The sequence below is a fragment of the Pongo pygmaeus genome, chromosome 2 (genome assembly GCF_028885625.2).
Source record: "Pongo pygmaeus isolate AG05252 chromosome 2, NHGRI_mPonPyg2-v2.0_pri, whole genome shotgun sequence".
NCBI classification, from domain to species: domain Eukaryota; kingdom Metazoa; phylum Chordata; class Mammalia; order Primates; family Hominidae; genus Pongo; species Pongo pygmaeus.
The window spans coordinates 108,932,924-108,957,422 of NC_085930.1; the positions used below are offsets into that span (position 1 = coordinate 108,932,924).

The window sequence follows — 24,499 nt, forward strand, 5'->3', positions numbered from 1 at the left end:
TGCTAGGCCAGCATTACTCTTCAGTCCCTGCTATTTCATAGGTATTCCAGTTGACACAGGTATGTCTCTGCAGTTGCATGCATTTTCCTCCTCTTGTTGACCCTGACATCAATATAATTGAAAGCGTTTTGTTAAATTGTGATAGAACTTTTAAATCTAATTAAAAATACTGTTTCTTATGGGATCTTCTGTTTAATACAATCTTAGGGAAAGTTTCAGAACTGTTGCTCCTGGCAGACACTTCATGGACACGCATACTCACCATGCCTCCTTCCTGCTGACAACTGGGGACCTAAGTCACAACCTGCAGACTGGCACAGAGAAATGTCTGACTCTTGAGTTCAACAAATGCTTATTGAGCACCTCCTAAGTACCAGGCACTGTTGATACAAAGGTAAACAAATTTCACATTGTTCCTTCCCTAGCAAAGCTGACAAAGGGAAGGATGTGTGAACAAACCATTATAATGTAACATAATAAAATGATGAAAAATACAAGACAGAATAAAAAATACATGAGGTTAGAGACAACTTTGAGATACTGCTTGAGCACATTCCTAAGTGAAAAATGGGAGTTTTGTAGGCAAGCAGAAGCAGGGAAAAGGAACTGAGGCAATAGGAACACTATGTGCAGAAGTGCCAAAATAGAGTCCAGAGGTGATATTCCAGAATCACAGCAATTTGAACTATGGAATAGAACATGCCAGGCAAGGAATGGCAGCTGAGGATGGCAATTCAGGCATGGGCCAGATGAGGGGCCTCACCTGCCTCTTTAAAGGACTAGTGCTTTATTCTGAAAACAATAAGCAGCCAGTTACGCTTACAAAGATCAAGAAGAAATGTGAAAGATGGCCTAGTGGGGCAAGAAACTGGAAGACTGGTAGATAAATTTTAAAATAGGAAGTCCAGGCACAGTGGCTCATGCCTATAATCCCGGCACTTTGGGTGGCTGAGGCAGGCAGATTGCTTGAGCCCAGGAGTACGAGACCAGCCTGAGCAACATAGTGAGACCCATCTCTACAAAAAAATACAAAAATTAGCCAAGGATAGTGGCACATGCCTGTAGTCCCAGCTATTTGGGAGGCTGAAATGGGAGGATCGCTTGAGCCTGGGAGGTGGGGTTTGCAGTAAGCAGAGACCATGCCATTGCATTCCAGCCTGGACAACAGAGTGAGATCCTGTCTCAAAAAAAAATTAAAATTAAAAATAAAATAGTCTAGAAAATAAACTAGGGAGTAGGGGACTGGACTACAATAACTGCAGTGGAGATGGCTTCCAGAGATAGGCGATAACTTCAACAGGACATAGTGGTTGAATGGATATGAAGATTGAATAAGAGGGAAAACTGAGGGTGAGGGCAATGCCTAGGTTTGGGGCCACGCTGGAGTGACTAGGCACATCATGGGCCAGCAACTGAGAGAAAGTCGGGAGCACATAAGTACAAGTGTGAGAATATGGGGTCAGGGTAGTGGAAAGAACAGTTGTTTACCTTTCTGTTTCCCCAGAAGGTAAAAACATGCCATATTTTCTCAGCCTGAGAATTAAAAATTCAGGATCAAGTCTGCTCCACTTGAGAAAATCTTTCCCACAAGAACTTATAGATATCACTTTTCTTTTTTTTTTTTTTTTTTGAGACAAAGTCTTACTCTGTCTCCCAGGCTGGAGTGCACAGGCACAATCTCGGCTGACTGCAGCCTCCGCCTCCCAGGTTCAAGTGATTCTTGTGCCTCAGCCTCCTGAGATATCTTTAAAGTTTTCTTGTTTCCTTCTTAAGAAAAAAAATTCTCCCTATTCTAATCTCCACTAATTCTCAAGATGGTGTACAAATATTGCTATAAATAGCTATTCATCAGGAAGTTCCAAGAAAGGTTCTGTTGGGCAATGGTTGATATAATTCATGAAATAAATATTTACTGAACATGTATTATGTGCCAGTAATAAACTATGCAGTTTTTATCTGGGAGGTATAAATACATTTTTGCTTTTGGTAAAATAATATTTTCACAAACATATTTAGAAAGCTTTTACAGCATTATGTTTACCCATAATGTATTAATTTTCTCAATTATGACTTCACTGGTGGTAGGTTTTAAGAACATAATCTTCATAGAACATGAAAAAGATATATATTTATACCATATTCCCATTAATGGTAATTCATGGCCCAAACCTATCCCTACAAGGCAATTGCGCTAGGAAAAAAAAAAATCAATGAGTTCCAAATAACCAAATATTGCAGAATCAACTTAGTGTTTTTAATAGCCATACTTTAAAAATGCTATAAGCTTCACAGCTTAGAAATTATTTTAAATACCAATCAAAGGCTATCCTCAATCTTCTGGAGCTCAATTTCTGGGTAGCAGTTAAGAACATGAAAGGAATTTGGGAAATAAAGGGAAAACTATGTCATTTCTCTCAAAAGAATAAAATACTGTCACAGTCAGTAGCAAAATGTGCTATCCTGATTTTCAGGGATTTGAAAAAGATTCTTTTAGAAGTCTTTCCAAAGTCATTCCATAACAAATGTCAACACTTCCTTAAGTGGCCCCAATGTCCAACCAACTGAAAATTCTTTCTTCTTTCATCACTAATGCTTTTTCCTAAAGACCAACAAACTAAGTACCATTTTGTTAGGACATTGTTAGTCCCAGTGGGTATCTCTCCTCTGGTCTCTGTACACCAACAGCCTAGGCAAACTTACAATAGACAGGTGTGCACCTTAGTACAGGCAGAGTTATGTAGGTGACTTGCTCAGTCACATGCAGGCTTCCTGTTCTGAGTCTTATCACTCTAGCAGACCATTTCTTTCCTGGGTAACCATTATTCCTCTGAGATAGATATTGAGTCTTCCTGGTTCTCTGAACAGGTATGACTGCCTTCCCATAAACCAACATCATGAATTCTAACTTGGTCTCCCGTTTCATTCTTAGCTCTGAGTCACCTCAAAGCTTGGAAGAATCAGGAAAGACCTTCACCCTGATAATGAAAGAAAGCCGTCTTTACTGGCAGATCTACAGAGGTCAGCCCAGTTGTTGCTTTATATCTCCTTATTTTTTTAATGAATGGATATGGATTTTTTTTTTTTTTTTGGCTCTTACTTGTTTCTGTCTCCTTTTCACAGGACCACTTCCACAGGTTGGGAGCCTCCCCCATGGTAGCATGGTCAGGGCTGCCTCAAATCTGGAGGTTACTTAGACTTGCACTACTTCAGAACTGTGCCACTTCCCACTGACAGGCAGTGTTTAAGAAAAATATCTCAACCTGCCAGCCAACGAAAATGGGTGACAAGTCAGAAGGTGGGGCAGGGTGTAGTAAAGTGAACAGAAGTGCTAACTTAACAAATGCCTCCTCAAGCTGTAAGAGTCACATGGGGAGACAATGGCAATGTGTAGGCTTTATCTGAAAAGCAAGAATTTCTTCCTACCCTATATTCCCAGATGCCTACCTCAAGTAGGCTCTGCATTCCCTAAGCTCCCACCTCCATTTCTGGAAACATTCCTCTCAAAGTACAGTAGCCAAGGCTCCTTCATCCTTCCCTCCAGGAACTCTACCTGCCCCTCTACTTCCAGTCAGATTCGTAGTCATTCTCGCTAGAGAAACTGTCATAACCTAAATGGCAGCATTAGTCACCACTATGAAGTTTCTGATGTCTGAAAAGGACTGAACTATGTCTGAAGAACTTTCCACACTCAATGCACTCATAAGGCTTCTCACCAGTGTGAATTCTGTAATGTTCACTAAGGTGTGCATACTTGCGGAAGGTTTTCTCACACTCACTACATTTATAGAGCTTCTCACCAGTGTGAGTTCTATGATGTTCAGTAAGAGATGAGCTATGAGCAAAGGCTTTCCCACATTCTTTACATTTATAGGGCTTCTCTCCAGTATGAATTCTCATATGCTGAGTGAGGCAGGTGTTCTGATTAAAGCCCTTTCCACATTCATTGCATTTATAGGGTTTTTCTCCAGTGTGACTTCTCTGATGCCGAATAAGGCAAATGCTCTGAATGAAGGCTTTACCACATTCACTGCATTTGTAGGGTCTCTCCCCTGTGTGTATTCTCTGATGTTTAGTGAGTGGGGTGCTCTGAGTAAAAGCTTTGCCACATTCCTTACACTTATATGGTTTTTCTCCAGTATGAATTCGCTGGTGTTTAATAAGAGATGGGCTCTGACAAAAGGCTTTGCCACATTCTTTACATTTATAGGGTTTCTCTCCAGTATGAATTCTCTGATGCTGAGAGAGGTTTGCCTTTGTTTGGAAAGTTTTCCCACATTCATCACATTTATGGGGTTTTTCCCCAGTGTGAATTCTCTGATGTTGTGTAAGATTTGAGTGTTTTCGAAAAGAAGAGCCACATTCACTGCATATGTAAGGCTTCTCACCAGTGTGAATTCTCTGATGATGAATAAGGTGTGTATTCTGATTGAATGCCTTCCCACATCTATTACATTTATAAGGTTTCTCTCCTGTGTGAATTCTCTGGTGTTCAGTGAGATGTGAGTGATTGCGGAAGGAATTCCCACATTCATTGCATTTATAAGGTTTCTCTCCAGTGTGAATTCTCTGATGCTGAGTAAGAAATGATCGACATCGAAATGTTTTCCCACACTGCTCACATCCATATGGTTTCACTCCAGTGTGAATTCTTTGATGTTGAACAAGGAATGAACTACGACTAAAGGCTTTCCCACATTCCTCACATGCATAGGGTCTCTCTCCAGTATGAGTTCTCTGATGTTGGGTAAGGGATGAGCTCTGAGTAAAGGTTTTTCCACATTCATTACATTTCCAAGATTTTTTCTGTGTGCAGAGAGTTGGACATTTACTTTGGTCTGAAATATCATTGGTTTGTATATTAGTTGTTTCCCACTGATGCAGACCCTCTTCTGTAGAAACCCTGAGACGTGTAACAAGGCTTGAGGTCAAAAGCAAGCTTTTCTCAAAATTATATCCTTGACTAATAATTTCAGGGGGTGCTTCTTTGTGGATGAAAGTTATTCCCCCAAAACCTCCTTCCTGGAAAAGGCATGATTCAGCAATCTCCCTTGGAGAGTTTTCCTTCATGCCCTCACATGCATATTTTTCTTCAAATGTAGAATCTTCGTATTCATCCTCTTGGAACCTCTTTGCTACTATCCCTGATGAGTCAATTTTACAGACATCCTGCTCTGGAGCAGGCTTGTTCTTGTTTACCCAGCCTGAAAGAAAACAGCAGAATGAATATCTCCTGTACAGGGCAGAGTGAAGGCCCCTGAAACTGTAAGACCTCAACTTTTGGCAGACCTCAGTAATGGCCTACGACGAAGGGACAGTAACAGCAAGTGTGGCAAGTAAGTTAGAGTTGCAACTGGTGGAAGAGATATGCATTAGGGTAATGTGATCACCATTAACGAGGAACTCCCATGGAAGGGGTAGCTACAGACACCCAAGGAGCAAGAGAATGAGACAATGGAGATAAATGAAAAACAACCACCAACACACAGGCTGAGATTAGGGTAAGACAGGAAACATGAATGGTTTGTATCCAGAGTGGAGAGTGGCAGAATGTAAACAGGAAAATGCTAGAAAGGAGAATGGTAAAATTAGTACTGGGGAAAAGTTGGCCCCAGATATGTTCACCCACCCCTGTCCCCAACATCCCTATAAGAGACAGTTATTTTATCTCCTGAGCCTCACCAGCTTCTCCTCTAAAATTTCCAAAGGCTTCCTGTTGGCTGGCTATTTCTCCCACTGCTTGTCCCTTGCTCACTCACCTGGACAAGTCTCTCTTCTAATGTCTCTCTCTTCAGCTCCTTGCATATTCAACATCCACAGATTGTCTCTTCGCTTTGATTGGAAAACACTTCAGGTCTGGAAAACTGGGAGCCCTGCTCATGGGGAAAAAAGGTGCAGGGAGGGAGGGAATATTACTGTCCCAGTAAACGGAACAAAAACAAAGAGCTGTTGCCTAGGGACACTATCTAATAACACACACAATAACTCTCAGGATAACAATGTGGAAGCATCTGCAAAAATCAGCATTGGCTTGTAGCCTCCTAGGTTCACACCCCATTTGTTAGCTGTTCAAGAAGTGGTAACATCAGACTAACATAATATCAAACATTTAAGCACTTGATAAGTAAATCAGAATGTTATTCATTACCTTTTTATAATGATAAAGATTAAATGAATAGGAATATTCACATCAATTAGTACACTCTGGCCATCATACAATAATCTATATGAAAAGCCAGTTAATATAGTTAAAAGTTGTATAGCAAAATGTCCTCATAGCAAAGCTGGTGCATTAAGTCTGATTTACCCACTTCTACCAAATGCCAAGGAGCTGAGATAGTGTTAGGGAATGCTATCTACTTGATACAAACTAGAGACACACTGATTGTCCCCTCTTCAAGATGTCATATCAATTAAACAGTTTTTCTTCAGGTATAGCTCAGTGTCAGAGGACAGGCTGCAGTTAAAAAGAAACAGAAATAAATTTAACTGTGAAATAAGTTTTGACTTATAAAAAAGTTGCAAAAATACGTTTCTGTAAATGCTGCCTTTTAAAAATGTCAATACCAAAACCGTTCATTCAAAAATATCTCTCCATTTAACCTTGAAGTGAGAAGCAGAACTGGCAGCATTATTCAAGGAAAAAGGGAAGATCCAGATATGATTTTACCAGCATTAAGAACTTGGAAGACATGAAAGAATAAAATAAGTCTGCTCAAGTACATAAGCTTGGTCTTGTGGACTTCTCAGTGCAATCTGTGCTTCTGCATTGAGTTTTAAAGGTTTAAGAAGATCCTTGGCCAGGAGCAGTGGCTTACGCCTGTAATCCCAGCACTTTGGGAGGCCAAGGCAGGCAGATCACCTGAAGTCAGGAGTTTGAGACCAGCCTGGCCAACGTGGCAAAACCCTGTCTCTATAAGAATACAAAAATTAGTTGGGCATGATGGCAAGTGCCTGTAATCCCAGCTACTCGGGAGAATGAGGTGGGAGAATCACTTGAAACCAGGAAGCAGACGCTGCAGTAAGCTGAGATTGCACCATTGCACTCCAGCCTGGGTGACAGAGCAAGACTCCATCTCAAAAAAAAAAAAAAAAAAAGATGATCCTACCTGGTTTTCCAGATTCTCATTCACAGGAAGAACATAAAGGGACCTGTAAGCTACTATACAATGCTACAGAGACTCAGAGACTCATGCAAGCAGAGTGGCATTTGGGTGACTAATCAGTGCTAGACGCTGGAAAAAGAAGCCAGACACCCTATCTGGCTCCAACTTGTGCCATAGCTGGACAAAGACATTAAATGAATCATTTCAAATATGGGAGTTACAAAACTGCAAGTATGGTGTGCTACAGAATGTAAAGCAGAGGGGACTTAATATAGTCTGGGTCCCCTTTAGACATATGAAAGGGAAAAGCAGAGAGACAAAATGAACATATGAAAGGAATCAAGCTCAGTACTTTGGAGGAATAAAGGAGACATAGTAATGCCCAAGTATTAAACACCAGAAATGAGACATAAAGCCTGAGGCAAGCCAGTTCAAACAGAACCCCAAAAAACATTTTAACGACTTTACCCTGAAGTGAAGAGAAAGCCATAATAAGGATCTGAAAAAGTTTGATAGAATACATGACATGATTAGATCCACTGTTTTAAGGAAACACATTCCTCTGTCTACAGCAACAGATAATATGCATAGTGGTGGGGAGGGGGAGGGCAAGGTGAAGGCTTGAAGATCCCCTGTGAGGCTATTTCAGTAGTCCAGTATCGGGACTGGATTAAGAGAAAGGATCAACCAGAATGAATGAATATTGGTGGGAGGGGTGAGACAGGGAGATGTCAAGGATAATTAGCCAGTTTTGGGTGATGTCAGTGACCTTTAGTGACAGTGGTACACTGGTCTGGAAAGGAATAAGTTATCTTTAGTCTCAAATATCCAAATAGAAAGTAGAACAGGGCATACATAGCTGAAAGAGAGGAGAGAGGTGTGGCCTGAAGAGTTTTAAACATAAAAAAAAGTACTTGAAATCACAGGAGTAACAGATAAAATCTTTAAAGCAATGTGGCTAGGAAAACTCCAACAGTGAGTCTAAACACTTAAAAGATCTCTAATCCCAGCAAGGTGAGGTAGCTCACACTTGTAATCCTAGCACTTTAGGAGGCCAAGGTGGGAAGATCACTTTAGGCCAGAAGTTTGAGACCAGCCTAGGCAACATAGAAAACGTCATCTCTACAAAGAACCAAAAATTAGCTGGGTGTAGTGGTGTGTACCTATAGTCATAGCTACTAAGGCGGGAGGATCACTTGAGCCCAGGAGTTCGAGGCTGCAGTGAGCTATTAATATGATTGCATTGGCCAGGCGTGGTGGCTCACGCCTGTAATCCCAGCACTTTGGGAGGCTGAGGCAGGTGGATTACCTGAAGTTGGAAGTTCGAGACCAGCCTAACCAACATGGAGAAACTCTGTCTCTACTAAAAATACAAAATTAGCCAGGCATGGTGGCACAGGCCTGTAATCCCAGCTACTCGGGAGGCTGACGCAGAAGAATCCCTTGTACCCGGGAGGCGGAGGTTGTGGTGAAGATGGATCGTGTCATTGCACTCCAGCCTGGGCGACAAGAGCAAAACTCCATCTCAAAAAAAAAAAAAAAGATTGCATCACTTCACTCCAGCCTGGGCAACAAAACACGATCCCATCTCAAAAATAAATTAATTAAATAAAATATCTCTAATCCTCTAAGAGATGTAAATAAAAATAATTTAATATATGATAAAAGCAGGATTTCTAATCATAAAAAGATAGATAATTCATAAATCAAGTTGGCACCATTGCTAACTACCTGGAAAAAAAGTGCGATTACTATATTGAGCCACACACCAAAATAAACCCAAACCAATTAAAGGGTTAAATATAAAAAATAAAACCACAAAATAAAACATGACCAATAATTCATTCTAGAGTTTGCACTTTCAAGCATGATGCAAAATGGATAGGACAAAAATTGATAAATCTGACCACATAAAAACAATACTCTGTATATCCAAAATACAAAGAAAATGAAGACAAACAAGCTTTAAAAAGGTATTTTTCAGTTATATATCAAGGGATAGACAGACCTAATAATAAAGACTTCTTACAAATGAGTAAGAAAAAAAGATGAACTGAGAGAAAAATGGAAAATACAAAAAATACACCAAGAATTACAAAAGGTCAATAAACATATCAAAACAATGTTCCATCTTATGGTAAACAAGCAAATGGAAACTGAAAGAATGAACAATCAATTTTTACATCAAACTGGAAAATCTATTTTTAATGGTACACTCAAGATTCACAAAGGTACAGGGAGTTTCTCACACACCAGTGCGAATGTAAGTTGGTACCACCTTTCTGGAGCTAATCTGGCAATATACATCAGGTGTGAAAGTTGTAGCTTCAGTTATAGTTAGGATGCTGTGATCAACATTTTGTGGATACAGGAATTCAGAACACAATGCTCATTTTGTATATACACCACCTGTAGTGTACCTCAGAGTCATCAGTATGCCATAAAAAATGACTACATTCGGCTGGGCGCAGTGGCTCACACCTGTAATCCCAGCACTTTGGGAGGCCAAGGCGGGTGGATCACCTGAGGTCAGGAGTTCGAGACCAGCCTGCCCAACATGGTGAAACCACGTCTCTACTAAAAAATACAAAAAATTAGCAAGGCGCAGTGGCAGGCACCTGTAATCTCAGCTACTCAGGAGGTTGAGGCAGGAGAATTGCTTGAACCTGGGGGGCAGAGGCTACAGTGAGCCAAGATCACGCCACTGCACTCTAGCTTGGGTGACAAAAGCAAAACTCCATCTCAAAAAAAAAAAAAAAAAGACTATATTCTTTGACCTAGTAATTCTACTAATAGGATTTTCTCAGAAAGAAGTAACTTTCCAGAAAGAAGAGAAACAGAATTCTTCTGTTACTTGTAAAAATATCCCCTGAAATGTACATGGAAATAAAAGTTTTTTTACTGGTGGACACTGAGGATTAGCAAATTACGGTACTTCTGGTTGGTGAAAATTATTTAGACATAAAGATAATTAAAAATGAAAATATGTGTTTATTGGGAAAAATATTTATGCCATATGTTGAAAAAACTCAGTATAGTAACATTTCAAGTATTAATATAATGTAAAATATATGTTTGTTAAAATATACATGTGTCGTGCTTGTGGTTCCAGCTACTCAGGAGGCTGAGGTGGAAGGATCACTTGAACCTGGGAGGTAGAGGTTGCAGTGAGCTGTGATAGCACCATTGCACTCCAACCTGGGTGACAGAGTGAGACCCCTCTCAAAAATTAAAAATTAAAAATACATCTGAATAAGATCAAGAAGGAAAAATAATCATCACTGTGGTAAAATAATGAATTGTGAATAATTTTCCCAAATGTCCTCTATTATCTATATTTTGCTCTACTTTAAAAAAAAAACTAACAAATCTATAAGAATATATAACAAATTATTTATTGTGATCATTTCTGAAGAATAAAATTATGGTAAACTTTTGCCTTAAGGCCTTTTTGTAATGTTTGAAAATTTTCCCATAGGAATAACTAACTTCTGTAATCAAAGAAAAAGTGAAAAAGCATAATCAGAGATGGCACAGAGATTTATGTACAAAGATCACACTATTACTACAATTGTTAAATAAACAGGCAAATAAACATTGATAGACTAGCAAAGATAGATTATGAAAGTATCAAAAATCATAATTTCAAAGAATATTCATGAGAAAATATAATGTTAAAACAGGAAGATGCAAAACACTAAAACAAAAACAAGAAATATGCACACATATATTGGGATTAAGTAAGCACTCAATAAACAGCAACTATTGTTAATAAACAGATAAAACACACACATATAAAAAAGACAAAGAAAACCCACGAAAATATTAACACACTTATCTCTAGGTCAGTTAATGGGTCACTTTAGTTTGTCCTTTATACTCTTCTATATATTTTTACTTCTCCTTCAATAAACATATATTACTTTTATAGTTAGAAAAAGTTACTTTTTAAAAACCCAGAAACTAAAACAAAATGCCAGATCCAATGGCTATGGTATTGGCCTCCCATTCACAAGATGATAGTAGACTGGATTGGGAGTCAGGAAAGTTTGCTGTGCCAATAGCCCATGTGAGTGGGCCTACATGACAGGCTATTTATCTGAAAAGTGTGACAAATTAGACAATATTTACGGGTCATTCCAGCTCTGATAATCCGTGAATCCTTGATGAGTTAATTCACATAAAGCATTCAAAAAGATATCTACTCGATGGCAGGCACTCAACAGGGGTTAGATGCTATTATGGTTGATACTAAAACCTACGGAGAAAGAAAGACATTTTGGTGATGACCACATCCTTCTAATCATGGATCATCTGAGCTGAGCAGTTTGTCAATGTCAAGGGTCAGCAAACACTTTCTGTAACAGACGGGAAAGCAAATTTTTTTAGGTTTAATGGGTTAAATGGGAAATATAGTCTCTGTCTCAACTGTTCAACTTTGCCTTTGTAGTCTGAAAACAGAAATAGACAATATGTACTGAATGAGCTTGCCTGTGTTTTAATAAAACGGTTTTACCAAAAAAAGTGGCAGACCAAATTTGGTCCATATTTGCTGACTCCTAGGTCTATAAGTTGCCAGAAAGTAATGTACAGGTGCTTCTACAAATACTTATTGTGGAATAATCTGGCTGTTAGTGATTTTAAGATGCTAAAAAGATTCCTCTGCAGATCTGGGGAAAGCTGAGTATTATGGTGAAAGGTAAAAGGAAACAGGCTCTTAACAGCCCTATCCTGCTAACCTACTAGAGAGCTGGCTTCCTCCCTCTACCTTGTAAGCTTTTCCCCAGATGCCACCTCCTTACCCCTCAATAATTAGCTAAAAGAATCTAGGCAAGCTAAATGAAGTTTTTCAAGAATTTTTAACAATCCCTCCAATGAGACCACACTGAAATGTACTCCTCTCTGAAGCCCTTCTTGGTCTGCATTTTGGCACCAAACAGCGCACTCACCCAAGCTGTGGCAGTACACTTTATCTCTTATGCAGCCTTGGGTCACTTAGCAATGTGATCTGGGACAAGTTTTCTATTCTCTCTGTACCTCAGTTCCCTCACTTAAAAACTACACATAAGCCTGGTGCGGTGTTTCACGCCTATAATCCCAGCACTTTGGGAGGCCAAGGCGGGCAGATCACATGAGGTTGGGAGTTCGCGACCAGCCTGACCAACACGGTGAAACCCCGTTTCTACTAAAAATACAAAATTAGCCAGGTGTGGTGGCGCATGCCTGTAATCCCAGCTACTCGGGAGGCTGAGGCAGGAGAATCGCTTGAACCCAGGAGGCAGAGGTTGTGGTGAGCCGAGATCACCCCGTTGCACTCCAGCCTGGGCAACAAGAGTGAAACCCCGTCTCAAAAAAAAAAAAAAAAAAAAAAAAAAAAAAAAAAAAAAAACCCTACACACAATACGCTGTTGTGAAGATTAAATCAATTAGCACAAATGCTTCAAATAGTGCCTGGTATACAGTAAGTGCTAAATAAATGTAGTTTAAAATATTACCAACCAAAATCTGCTTATGCACTTATCGTCCTACACAAGACTGGAAGCATCTTGACATTTGGCAGTCTCCAACGTCACTCTCTTGTAGCCTAGCCACTAAATTCGGGGTAATGTTTGGCATGTAATGGACAGTAACCCTTCATTGGGAGGCATTAAGGTTTGCATACATGCTATCACACACAAGCTGTCAACTGAGCTTTGTGAAGAAGCAAGGAACAGACTTCTAGACAGTACTTTAGAGATTTCTGTACCCTCCAGAATTGTAACTCAGGTCTCAAGACTCCCAACGAGTGCGCTTTACACTATTTGCCGTCTCCTATAAAAACAGGCTCTAAACAAGTTTCGGAGCTACAGGACCAGCCGGGGGAAGAAACTGGTATCGGAATCGAGAATTCTGATCCCCAAGACCTCGTTTCCTGACATGGGTCCTAGGTCTGTCTTGATCATCTATCCATCATTCACTCACTCATTCATTCATTCACCCAGCCATTTTCCTAGGCATCTCCTCTGTGCCAGGCACTGTGCTGGGCCTTGGGGTCTGCAGTGCTGAGGCTGCAGGCTGGGCGGGCGGAGCCGCTAGGAGTGCCCTAGGTCCGGGCAGCACGCGTAGGCAGCAACTTGGGGAGGACCGAGGCCGGGGCTGACTTCCCAGATAACCCTCCAGCCCGCCGCCCCAGCCGTGGCTCGCCGGGGTCCCCTCTTTTCCCTTCCCTGGGTCCCAACCCGCTCACTGTGAGATCCAGGGACTCTCCGCGGAGCGGCACAAGCGCTCCCAGAGGTTGACTGGAGCCAGGACTCCGGCCTTAACTTCTGAAACCGGAAGAGTGGTGGCGCGGTCGGTAGTGCGTCAGCAGCGGGCTCGCGCATCCATTCTTGGATTCTCTAGGAAGCGGGAGGAACATCTCTATGGGACCCTAGACGAAGGCGTTCCCTCCAAGCCCAGCCTGTAACTCCAGCTTTGCTTCCCACTAAGCCCAGCCTGTAACTCCAGCCTTGCTTCCCGTCAAGCCCAGTCGCGTTCCTGATATCCCATTAACAACTATCTCAGCCTGAAACACAGTGGCTACCTCAACCCTCAGGAAAACTGTAGAGGGAGACGTTGGGGATGGAAAGGATGCTGGGTAGGAGCCGGAATGGGCCATCTCAACAAGAAACTAGTATAATTCTATCTGCTTAAAATAGTCTCTATTAAGAACCTTGAGTGATCCCCTGTTATGTTAGAATAAAGGACAAACTCCCAATCTAGGCCCACACAAACTGACCTCAATATCAACATCTCTTATTTGGCTATCATATACATTCTGCTCCAAAGTTACTGAATTCCCATTGGCCCCCTGAAATCCCTTGCCTGTTCCTGACTCTAGATCTTTTTCCCAGGATTTTCCCTTTGGAATACTCTCCCTTCCTTCTACCTGCTCTCCCTAACCTCTGCTATCCAATTTATCCTGGTTCTTCAAATCCCAATGCCAATTCTCGCTTGACCGCCTAGACTGTTGCCCTTATGGGTCTTTACATTCGCGTATCACTATTAGTTATTCTAGCTCTAGCTAACCTTCTATTCAGTGCCCCCTAAATGCATACACTTGGACTTCTTTCGTAGGTATTGTTAGGAAGATACACACAAGCAGCATCCCACCCAAGGACAACTGTGAAAGACCCAATCAGTTCATTTTTATACAACTCTACTCAGCTATATGGAGCTATTATTTCTCATTATATCTCAATGTTTAGCACAATGACTGGTAGAGAAGGCATTCAATAAATACTTGTTGTATTCATTAATTAGAAACAGGTGAAATTTAGATTATTTGCATTTTTGATAAACTGAAAAATGAGGATGCCATAGATTAAATCCAGAAAGCAAGCTCTCTGCACATCTGCAAGGATGTACCACCTAGCTGGCATATTCCCATTTCTTCGGCTCACTCTATCCAATTGTTATCTCCCTTGGTAGAATGTAAGCTGTATGAAGGCAGGGGCCTTCTCTGTTTCATTCACACTATATCCCTAGCACCTAGAGCATGGCTGACATACTAGGCATTCAATCAATATTTGATGAATGACTAGGTCACCATCAACTTCCAACAAGTTACAGGAAATAATTACTCCACATAGATGTATATTGCTTGTCTGAGAGCTAAAACTGCTGGAAAATTATCTTTCTTCCCCTAGATTATCTAAAGTGTACATTCCAGAGATGAATGTTGCTTCCCTGTGAGAAATAGAAACTCTTTCTAAATCATATTTATCTGACCCCCACCAAAAGAGATTATATGAAGGTATTTTCCATTCCGGGCGGCAGCGGGGGTCGGATTGAGAGGAGAGGGGATGGGAAACCGGTGCAGAGGGGGAGGCACCAGGGAAGGTGGTAGGGGCCTGGTGGGGGCATCCGGTGGAGCTGGGGTCCCCAGGCTCCGTCCGGAGGAAGCGAGGCTGCGCTCGCTGGGCAGTCGGAGGGGACGGGACGCACCGGAGGGTAGGTGGACTCTCCCTGTCGGTGACTGCGCTGTCCAGGCCCGTCCTGCCTGGCCTTAGGTGTCCTGGATGAGGCCACCCCGCGCGCCCCCGATGATTTTATAATCAATGGATAAAGTGGGAAAAATGTGGAATAACTTCAAATACAGGTGTCAGAATCTCTTCGGTCATGAGGGAGGAAGCTGTAGTGAAAATGTTAACATGAACTCCGACAAATGTCTGTCTGTCAAAGAGAAAAACATCAGCATAGGAGACTCAACTCCTCAGCAACAAAGCCGTCACTTAAAAGAAGATGTCGCCTTACAACTGGGATTAAGCCCTTCAAATAATTCTTCAAAGAGAAATCAAAATTGTGCCACCGAAATTCCTCAAATTGTTGAAATAAGCATCAAAAAGGATAATGATCCTTGTGTTACCCCAGGAACAAGACTTGCACGAAGAGATTCCCACTCTCGACATGCTCCATGGGGTGCGAGGAAAAAACATTCCTGTTCTACTAAGACCTAGAGTTCATTGGATACTGATCAAAAGTTTGGTAGAACTCGAAGTGGACTTCAAAGAGAGAGAGGCGCTATGGTGTAAGTTCTGTACACGACATGGACAGTGTGTCCAACAGAACTGTAGGAAGTCGCTCTCTGAGAAAGAGGCTGCAGGATACTGTGGGCTAGTGTTTTCCCATGAGAACTTACAGCAAGCAGTCAAAAGCCTCTCTCTTCCAATAAAAGAAAAATCCATCTTTCTGAATTAATGCTTGAGAAATGCCCTTTTCCTGCTGGCTCAGATTTAGCCCAAAAATGGCATTTGATTAAACAGCACACAGCTCCTGTGAGCCCACATTCAACATTTTTTGATACATTTGATCCATCTTTGGTTTCTACAGAAGACGAAGAAGATAGGCTTAGAGAGACAAGACGGCTTAGTATTGAAGAAGGGGTTGATCCCCCTCCCAGTGCACAAGTACATACATTTGAAGCTACTGCACAGGTTAATCCATTATATAAACTGGGACCAAATTTAGCTCCCGGAATGACTGAAATAAGTGGGGACAGTTCTGCAATTCCACAAGTTAATTGTGACTCGGAAGAGGACACAACCACCCTGTGTTTGCAGTCACGGAGGTAGAAGCAGCGTCAGATATCTGGAGACAGCCATACCCGTGTTAGCAGACAAGGAGCTTGGAAAGTCCACACACAGATTGATTACACATAGGTCTCGTGCCTGATTTGCTTCAAATTACAGGGAATCCCTGTTACTGGGGAGTGGTGGACCATTATGAAGCAGAAGCCCTTCTTGAAGGGAAACCTGAAGGCACGTTTTTGCTCAGGGACTCTGCGCAAGAGGACTACCGGAAACTGTGAGTTTCCGCCTCTACAATAGATCCCTGCATGCCCGAGTTGAGCAGTGGAATCAGAACTTTAGTTTCGATGCCATGACCCGTGTGTATTTCACTCCTCCACTGTAACTGGACTTTTAGAACATTATAAAGATCTCAGTTAGTGCGTGTTTTTTTTAACCATTGCTTGCTATATCACTAAATAAGACTTTTCCTTTTAGCCTGCGGTATATCTGTCACGCGGTAGTCTGCAGATGCACTACGTATGATGGAATTGATGGGTTCCCTCTACCCTCAATGTTACAGGACTTTTTAAAAAAGTATCGTTATAGACCGGGCGCGGTGGCTCACGCCTGTAATCCCAGCACTTTGGGAGGCCGAGGCGGGCGGATCACGAGGGAAGGAGATCGAGACCATCCTGGCTAACACGGTGAAACCCTACTAAAAATAAAAAAAATAAATAAATAAAAAAATAAAAATTTAGCCGGGCGTGGTGGCGGAGGCCTGTAGTCCCAGCTACTCAGGAGGCTGAGGCAGGAGAATGGTGTGAACCCGGGAGGCGGAGCTTGTAGTGAGCCGAGATAGCGCCACTGCATTCCAGCCTGGGCGACAGAGCGAGACTCCGTCTCAAAAAAAAAAAAAAAAGTATCATTATAAACACAAAGTTAGAGTTCGCTGGTTAGAACGAGAACCAGTCAAGGCAAAGTAAACTCTCCTGTCCCCAAAGGGTGTTAACTAGGTCCGCTTTCATGTGCATCAGGCAGTACACCTACAGCAAACACACGTAGCAGTGTTAGGCTTTTTCATACAGTATGTAAGCTTAGTGTTAGTATCTGTCAGATGTGACCTCCTGTTATTTATTCAGATAAACATGGTGCCTATTGGAACAACAGAGGATAGAGCTACGGGTGTTCAGTAAGACTACAAACACATTTTGCCGATTTCACTAACAATTTGGTTTTTAATGGCTGTAGTATTTGAGTGAGGCAACACTGGGGCATTTGTTATGAAGAATTCTATTTCTTACTGGAGAACAAATTATTAATATTGGATAAGTATTTCAACAGTGTGACTAATGTTTGAAATTATTTTTTCTAAGAGTTTTTCTACAATCTTCCAAACGTAATGATGTTTGTATTTACTATAAATCAAGCTTTGGAAGTCAAAAAAATAAATAAATAAAAGACTGCCTTCATTTTAGAAAAAAATGCAATTTTCTGGCCACAAGGGCATAGTGCAGTTCACTTAGTGTTGATGTAGTTTATAATCAGACCCCTTTTCTCTTCTGCAAAAGGTACTGTTAAGTAAACCAGATTTTCTAAATAGTCATTCTTAAAATTTCAGACTTACAAAGCTAGTAGTAGAATTTTATTGAAAGGCCCTAGGTTTTTTTTTTTTAATGAGTGCTTTAACTTAAAACAGGCATTTGAAATACCTGCTGCAATGTAGTCTTGCGTGTGATTTTTTTTCAGTTGATGTGCAGTCTAATTGTTTCATAAAAGTTGGATCTTTTCCTATGTCCAGGATGATTTTGTGAACTATGAAGTACATGAGACTAGAAGATGCCCAAACAAGTCAGATAATAGTAACTACAATGGTTGCTGATGTTGAGGTTATTGTTGAACTATAATTAATAATTTGGATGGCAGTATTTATCTCTTTTTTGTAAACTCTCATAGCTGAATTGCTTAAGTATAATTTATAGAATTTCAGTGCAGTTAATTCTTTTTTTTTTTTTTTTTTTTTGAGACGGAGTCTCTCTCTGTCGCCCACGCTGGCGTGCAGTGGCGCGATGTCGGCTCACTGCAAGCTCTGCCTCCCGGGTTCATGCCATTCTCCTGCCTTAGCTTCCCGAGTAGCTGGGGCTACAGGCCCCCGCCACCAAGCCCAGCTAATTTTTTGTATTTTTGGTAGAGACGGGGTTTCACTGTGTTGGCCAGTATGGTCTCGATCTCCTGACCTCGTGATCCACCTGCCTCGGCCTCCCAAAGTGCTGGGATTACAGGCGTGAGCCACTGTGCCCGGCCCAGTGCAGTTAATTATTAATGGAAAATCAGAAACCTAAATTGCAGATTTAAAAGGTACTGTACAGCCATTATATCTGTAAATAACTTAGCACGTTTTTGTCACTTAGAATAATATGTGCTGCTACATGAGTGAGCTCTTTTGGAAGTTATATCAAGTTCTAGTGTTTGTTTCTTAATAACTGAACTGAATTTGCAGTCCTAGACATTTTGCACTAAAGTAGCCGAATCCATTCTTGTGCCTTTTTGCTAATGTGCTCTGTACCACTGCTGAGTGCTTCATAGTTTCCTTACCTGCTGCTACAGAATGTTATTTTACATCCTTATAGCTATTGCCAAGGCTGCAAAAAAGAAAAGCTACATTTGTATGCAACACTAACCCTTTGAGTGCTAACGTATGTTTCTGCTTGCTGTGCCTTGTTATGACTGCTTTTTTGTGCTAATAAAGTATGTTTGGTGTAAAAAAAAGAGATTATATGAAGAATATGCCATAGGGAGGTCTGCTGTTTTTCTATGCAAGATGTAACTATTAGTAAGTTCGCATTTGCTTATCCAATATCCATTCTCCCTTTCTTTCTAACATTCCATCACCATCTTACAGACAAGGGTAACAGGCTTATAGAAGTTAACTCAACCAGTGTCACACAGTTTGTACATTACAGAATCAGGTCAGAAAGCTAGAACTTTGAATTCCAAGCCCAGTGACCCTTGAAGGCTACAGCAGACAATCCTCTTTCCTTTTCATCATTTCAGTTGTTCTTGTCTAAATTTTCTCCTTTTTCCCCACACCATCTGTAAGCGAGTCAGAACTATATCCACGAATTTTAGATCCACTGGCCACCAGTTTAACAAGGATATCATGGCAAGTACTGCAAGTTGCCCATAAAATATCTATTCTCCTCATCCTCCTTACTAGCCAAACTGAATTTTGTTCAGAGTGGCACAGTGCCCAGATTTCTCAAGTTCTTTCTCAGCTAAAGCTGGCCATATGATACATCTCTAGCCTAGAACATATAAATGGAGGGCCAGGCATGGTGGCTTATGCCTGTAATCCCAGCACTTTGGGAAACCGAGGCAGGCAGATCACCTGAAGTCAGGAGTTCGAGACCAGCCTGACCAACGTGGCAAAACCCCATCTCCACTAAAAGTATAAAAATTAGCTGAGCTAACTGTAGTCCTAGTTACTCGGGAGGCTGAGGCAGGAGAATCGCTTGAACCTGGGAGGCAGAGGTTGCAGTGAGCAGAGAATGTGCCACTGCACTCCAGGCTGGGTAACAGAGCAAGACTGTCTCAAAAAAAAAAAAAAAAAGAAAAAGAAAAAGAAAAAAGGAAAGAATGAAAGAAGAGAGAAAAAGAAAGAAAGAAAGAAAGAAAGAAAATATAAATGGAGAGCTTATAGCTTATAGATGGACCCTGCAGGAATGTTGCTTTTTTCCTAATTAGAAAGAACAGACTTAATTGGAAAATGTTTTTGTCCTTTGCACTTCCTCCTTCTCCCTTTCTGGAAAACACTTATGAGCCTGCTGATGCAGCAGCCATCTTATAATCAAGAAGTGACAAGCATGAAACTACTAACCATATTATAAGGTGGCAGGACTTGAGGAAAAAATGAGCCTGGTTCTGGAGCTGCTATAGCAGCCCTCAACTGCCTCCTCTGAGAACCTTGCTAAATAATAAAAAATAACTTTTGGACTATCCACCAAGTTGGATGCTAAATGCTTTCCCACCTGATTACCTCTCCAAAGGGAATATATAAAAAGGGACATTCTACAGACATGAAAGTTGTGACTTTAGGAGAGCTAAAACTGCTAATAGTTCATCTTTCCAATCCAACAGATCATAAGAAATACAAAGTCCATACGAGTGAATTTCCCTTCTTTTCTTTCTTTCTTTTTTCTCTCTATTTTTTTTTCTGAGATGGACTCTGGCTCTGTCGTCCAGGCTGGAGTCTAGTGTCGTGATCTTGGCTCCTTGCAACCTCTGCCTCCCAGGTTCAAGTGATTCTCCTGCCTCAGCCTCCTTAGTAGTGGGGATTACGGGAGCACATCACCACACCCGGCTAATTCTCGTATTTTAGGAAAGACGGAGCATCACCATGTTGGCCAGGCTGGTCTTGAACTCCTGCCCTCAAGTGATCCGCCTGCCTTGGCCTCCAAAGTGCTGGGATTACAGGTGTGAACCACTGCGCCCAGCCAAATTTCCCTTTTCGGTGAGATACCACTACTGGAAACTCAGTTTTTCACTCCAGCAGATTACATGAAGAAAAGATTGTTTAGAAATATATATTATTAACCTAAGTGATAAATCCTTACTAATAACTCATCTTTCTTCTCCATGAAGGTAATACAATTTACAGAGGCAGTGCAAGATTAAGATTTTTTGAGGCTCTAAATATGAAAAATGCAGTGAGCCACCCGAACTTCATTACACAATTCAAAAGAAAATAACCATACGTTTAAGGAATTCAATCAAGTTTTGAATTTTCTCCTACTTCAAAGCAAATTCAAAAATACTAAATTCTTTTTTCTTTTTCTTTTTCTTTGGGTTCCTGCTTGGTTTATATCCAAAAAAACATGCTTGATCTACTTTTTTTGAGCAGTCAAGCACTGAACATAATGCACTAAGAAGAATATTGCTTTTCTGGGTGAAATATAATTCTTCACAACTTGGCACTCTTCCCGTGAAAGTTGTAAGAATTACACACTCCACAAAGCTATGTCACTTCTCTGCATGAGACAGAAATACACCTAACTTTATTCCCCTCTGCAGATTATGTAAAGAAAGCAAGGCCCAAAGTTGTATATTTAATCTCTGACAAACAAGTATTTTTATCTTTGTCTTCTTACATCGGGGTACATGTAGTGTCCAATGCACAGTACTGTATTATTACCTTTCTCCAGGAAATACAACTGCTGGTAACTCAGATTTCCTCCCAAGAAAATTATATGAAATGTACAATACAAATGTGTACATTGAGTGACACCTGATTGCGTGAACTACACGCTGTACAGCATTGCACATTGCTTCTCTGGTTGATGGATTGGCAAACTGCAGGCCAAATTCAGTCCATTCCTTGTTTTTCAAAAAAAAGTTTTACTGGAACACAACTATGCTCGTTTATTTACTTTCTTTCTATTGCTACTTCCACACAACAATGGTGGAATTGAGTAGTTGTGACAGAGATCACATGACTCTCAAAACCTAAACTAATCATTAGCTTCCTGTAAAGGGCCAACCCCTGCTACTGTGAAATCCAAGTTTTGGTAGCTCAGCTGCCCTCCCAAAGCATACTACAGGACACACTCACTACACAGAAATATATGTTGGTTCCTATGCCTAGTCCTTCTAATGGTAACTTTGTTTTCCTTCTTAAAGAAGCAACATAAAGTTTGGTGTAGAGTATATTTAGTGAATTATTAGTTGCCAAATTCAGCATGCATTTTCTCCCTCTTTTTCTTCCTGTCAAAACTCCATTTTGTTTTGACAAAACATGGCTTCCGTGCAGCCATGGTCATCATGGAAACAACTTAATCCCAACTCCGAAGGGGTCTCTTGATTCACTTAAGAGTAATGCAATTCCCCTTGCCTATGACTGCCTCAGAAATGGGCATATATCAGTTAGCTTTTGCTTCTTAACGAACCACTCCTAAACTTAGTGGCTTAAAATAACAAATATTTATTACTTCTCATAATTCTGTGGGTCATCTAAGTGGTTTTCATATCTGGGCTGGCTCAAAGTCGGTTGTTTAGGACAGCATAGCCTCATTCTCACGTCTTGTTGGTTGGTGAGGGTTGGGGTGGGGGGCAGTGCTCAGCTGGGATGGCTTGTTTCTACTCCACACGGTCACTCGTCATCCCTCAATCACAGGCTTCTTAACATGGTAGCCTCAGAGTTCCACAGATCAGCAGAAGATGGCAAGCTCCAATATACAAACACTTTTTAAGTCTCTGCTTACAACAAATTTGCTAATGTTTCACTGGCAAAAACAACTCACATGCTGAGACCACGTTCAAGGGGTAGAGAAATAGACTCTACTACTTAATGGGAAGAGCTGCAAATGACATTCCAGAGAGGCGGAGGGAAAATGTATAGTCGTTTTTGTCATCTGTCCAGGACGTATGACCCATTTTGGGCTAGGGAGAGAGAAAGGAGACACCTGAAAAAGATTTTTTGGCATTCTGAGCAAGCATACAGAAACAGTTCTCTCTTGTAGGGGACAAAATTGTGAGCGGCTATCAGAGACAGAACACCATAATCATGTTGCTCTCTGCCTGGGGATGAAGCCAATACCTAGAGGAGGGCAGAGCAAGAAATTCAAAGTGAAACAGAGCCAGAGTTACTGGCCTTAGCTAACCCTGAAGCCCACCTTCCCTTGGTTGTTCAGTAACCCATACCAAAACATTTCCTTTTTCATTAAGCCATTTTGAGTTGGGCTTTCCATTTATCAAAGATAGCATTCTCTAAACTTTCCACTTTCAATAGCACTTGCCTAGGACTGTTTTTTCTTAAGAGACAGAGTCTTGCTCTGTCACCTAGGCTGGAATGCAGTGGCACAATCATAGCTTACTGCAACCTCCAGCTCCTGGGCTCAAGGAATCCTCCTGCCTCAGCCTCCTGAGTAGCTGAGACTGCAGGCATGTGCCACCACACTGAGCTAATTAAAAAAAAATTTTTTATAGAGGTGGGGGTCTTGATATGTTGCCCAGGCTGGTATCCAACTCCTGGCCTTAAGCAATTCCTGGCTCTTGATGAGTTGACAGATGTTACTGATACTGCTCTACTGATCAGTTGTTGATATTCTAGAAGTCAATGCTGAGTTTGAAGTGACTAAAGAATTATCCTTTATGAGTAATATGCACATAACAACTGCAGGTAAGAATATTTTCAAAGAAGCTGAGAAAACACCAATTCAGTACAACCTAAAGTAGAATCTGCTAAAAGTGATACAAATGATGGTAAAACAAAACAAAACAACAACAACAAAAATGTGTGAAGCAGGAAAGGCTTAGTCGATAAATGCACAAAGCTTGTGAGCATGTAGGTTGTTAAAAACACATGGTTATTCAGAGCAGATAGTGTGTGGAAATGCCTTAGATGTGTTGTTGAACCGGTAATATCAACAGTGAGCTTCATTTGCTCTTGTAGACCAAATCATTGTCAGTTCTGTATATTTTTGTCAGAAATAAAAGCTGGATATCCCAACTTGCCCTACTATATGCTAGTTGAATGACTTAGGAGTGGTAAGGTTTTATTATGATTTTTTGAAATCAGAACTAAGATTGAATTTTTTCTAAATAAGAACCATCTTCAACCATTATCAAAACTGAATGGCAGCTGGGCGTGGTGACTCACGCCTGTAATCCCAGCGCTTTGGGAGGCCGAGGCAGGTGGATCACGAGGTCAGGAGATCGAGACCATCCTGGCTAACATGGTGAAACCCTGTCTCTACTAAAAATACAAAAAAATTAGCTGGGCGTGGTGGTGGGCGCCTGTAGTCCCAGCTAATTGGGAGGCTGAGGCAGGAGAATGGCGTGAACCTGAGAGGCAGAGCTTTCAGTCAGCCGATATTGCACCACTGCACTCCAGCCTGGGTGACAGAGTGAGACTCTGTCTCAAAACAAACAAACAAAACAAAACAAAACAGAATGGCTTTGGAAATTGGATTTTTTTTGCAGACTTGATAATGTTTCCCAATGAATTACAAGGCAAAACAGTTCTTAATATGTGAAACTTATACTGTAGTAAAGTTATTCTGACAACTGACATAGTCTGAATCACAAGAAAAATCAAGCTGCTCTATATGCTTTTTTTGGCTATTGAAAGTTAAAAAAAGAAGTGAGAGCTTCACTCCTATCCAAACTGGCTGCAGGCATGTTTTTTGAACTCAAATCACGGTTCCAGAAGTAGTTTTCAGACCACACCTTGATGCAAGTGCAAAGGAAATAAGAAAATTTCCTTCCTCCCTCCCTCCCTTCCTCCTTTCCTTCCTTCCTTCCTTCCTTCCTCCTTCCCTCCCCCCCCTTCCTTCCTTCCTTCTTTCCTTCTTTCCTATCTCTTTTTCTTTCTTG

General features: G+C 41.2%; 1 protein-coding gene and 1 pseudogene across 8 annotated transcripts; one reads left to right on the plus strand and one right to left on the minus strand.

The window, feature by feature from the left end:
- Positions 1 to 2,232: 2,232 nt before the first annotated feature.
- On the minus strand, positions 2,233 to 13,439 carry ZNF502 (zinc finger protein 502). 8 transcript variants are annotated; one of them, XM_063661982.1, is made up of 5 exons: positions 13,330 to 13,410; positions 12,603 to 12,694; positions 11,235 to 11,361; positions 5,757 to 5,870; positions 2,233 to 5,201 (listed from the first exon to the last, which is right to left on the minus strand). In XM_063661982.1, the coding sequence occupies exons 4-5, from the start codon at positions 5,809 to 5,811 to the stop codon at positions 3,622 to 3,624; spliced, it is 1,635 nt and encodes a 544-aa protein (XP_063518052.1). In that variant the 5' UTR covers positions 5,812 to 5,870; positions 11,235 to 11,361; positions 12,603 to 12,694; positions 13,330 to 13,410; the 3' UTR covers positions 2,233 to 3,621. The 8 variants fall into 8 exon arrangements, with proteins under 8 accessions (XP_063518052.1, XP_054339499.1, XP_063518051.1 ...); XM_054483524.2 differs by lacking the exon at positions 12,603 to 12,694 and having other exon boundaries at positions 13,330 to 13,439; XM_063661981.1 differs by lacking the exons at positions 12,603 to 12,694; positions 13,330 to 13,410 and adding an exon at positions 13,065 to 13,307.
- A 1,725-nt stretch (positions 13,440 to 15,164) lies between these two features.
- LOC129034073 (suppressor of cytokine signaling 5-like) lies at positions 15,165 to 17,421 on the plus strand (annotated as a pseudogene).
- Positions 17,422 to 24,499: the final 7,078 nt, after the last annotated feature.

What these genes read in the sequence shown, in the direction of transcription:
- ZNF502 (XM_063661984.1), bottom strand. Translation starts at nt 5,811, where the DNA reads ATGTTGAATATGCAAGGAGCTGAAGAGAGAGACATTAGAAGAGAGACT. An exon ending in TAGAAGAGAGACTTGTCCAG is followed by an intron (nt 5,202 to 5,756) that starts GTGAGTGAGCAA and finishes GTTTTCTTTCAG; the next exon opens with GCTGGGTAAACAAGAACAAG.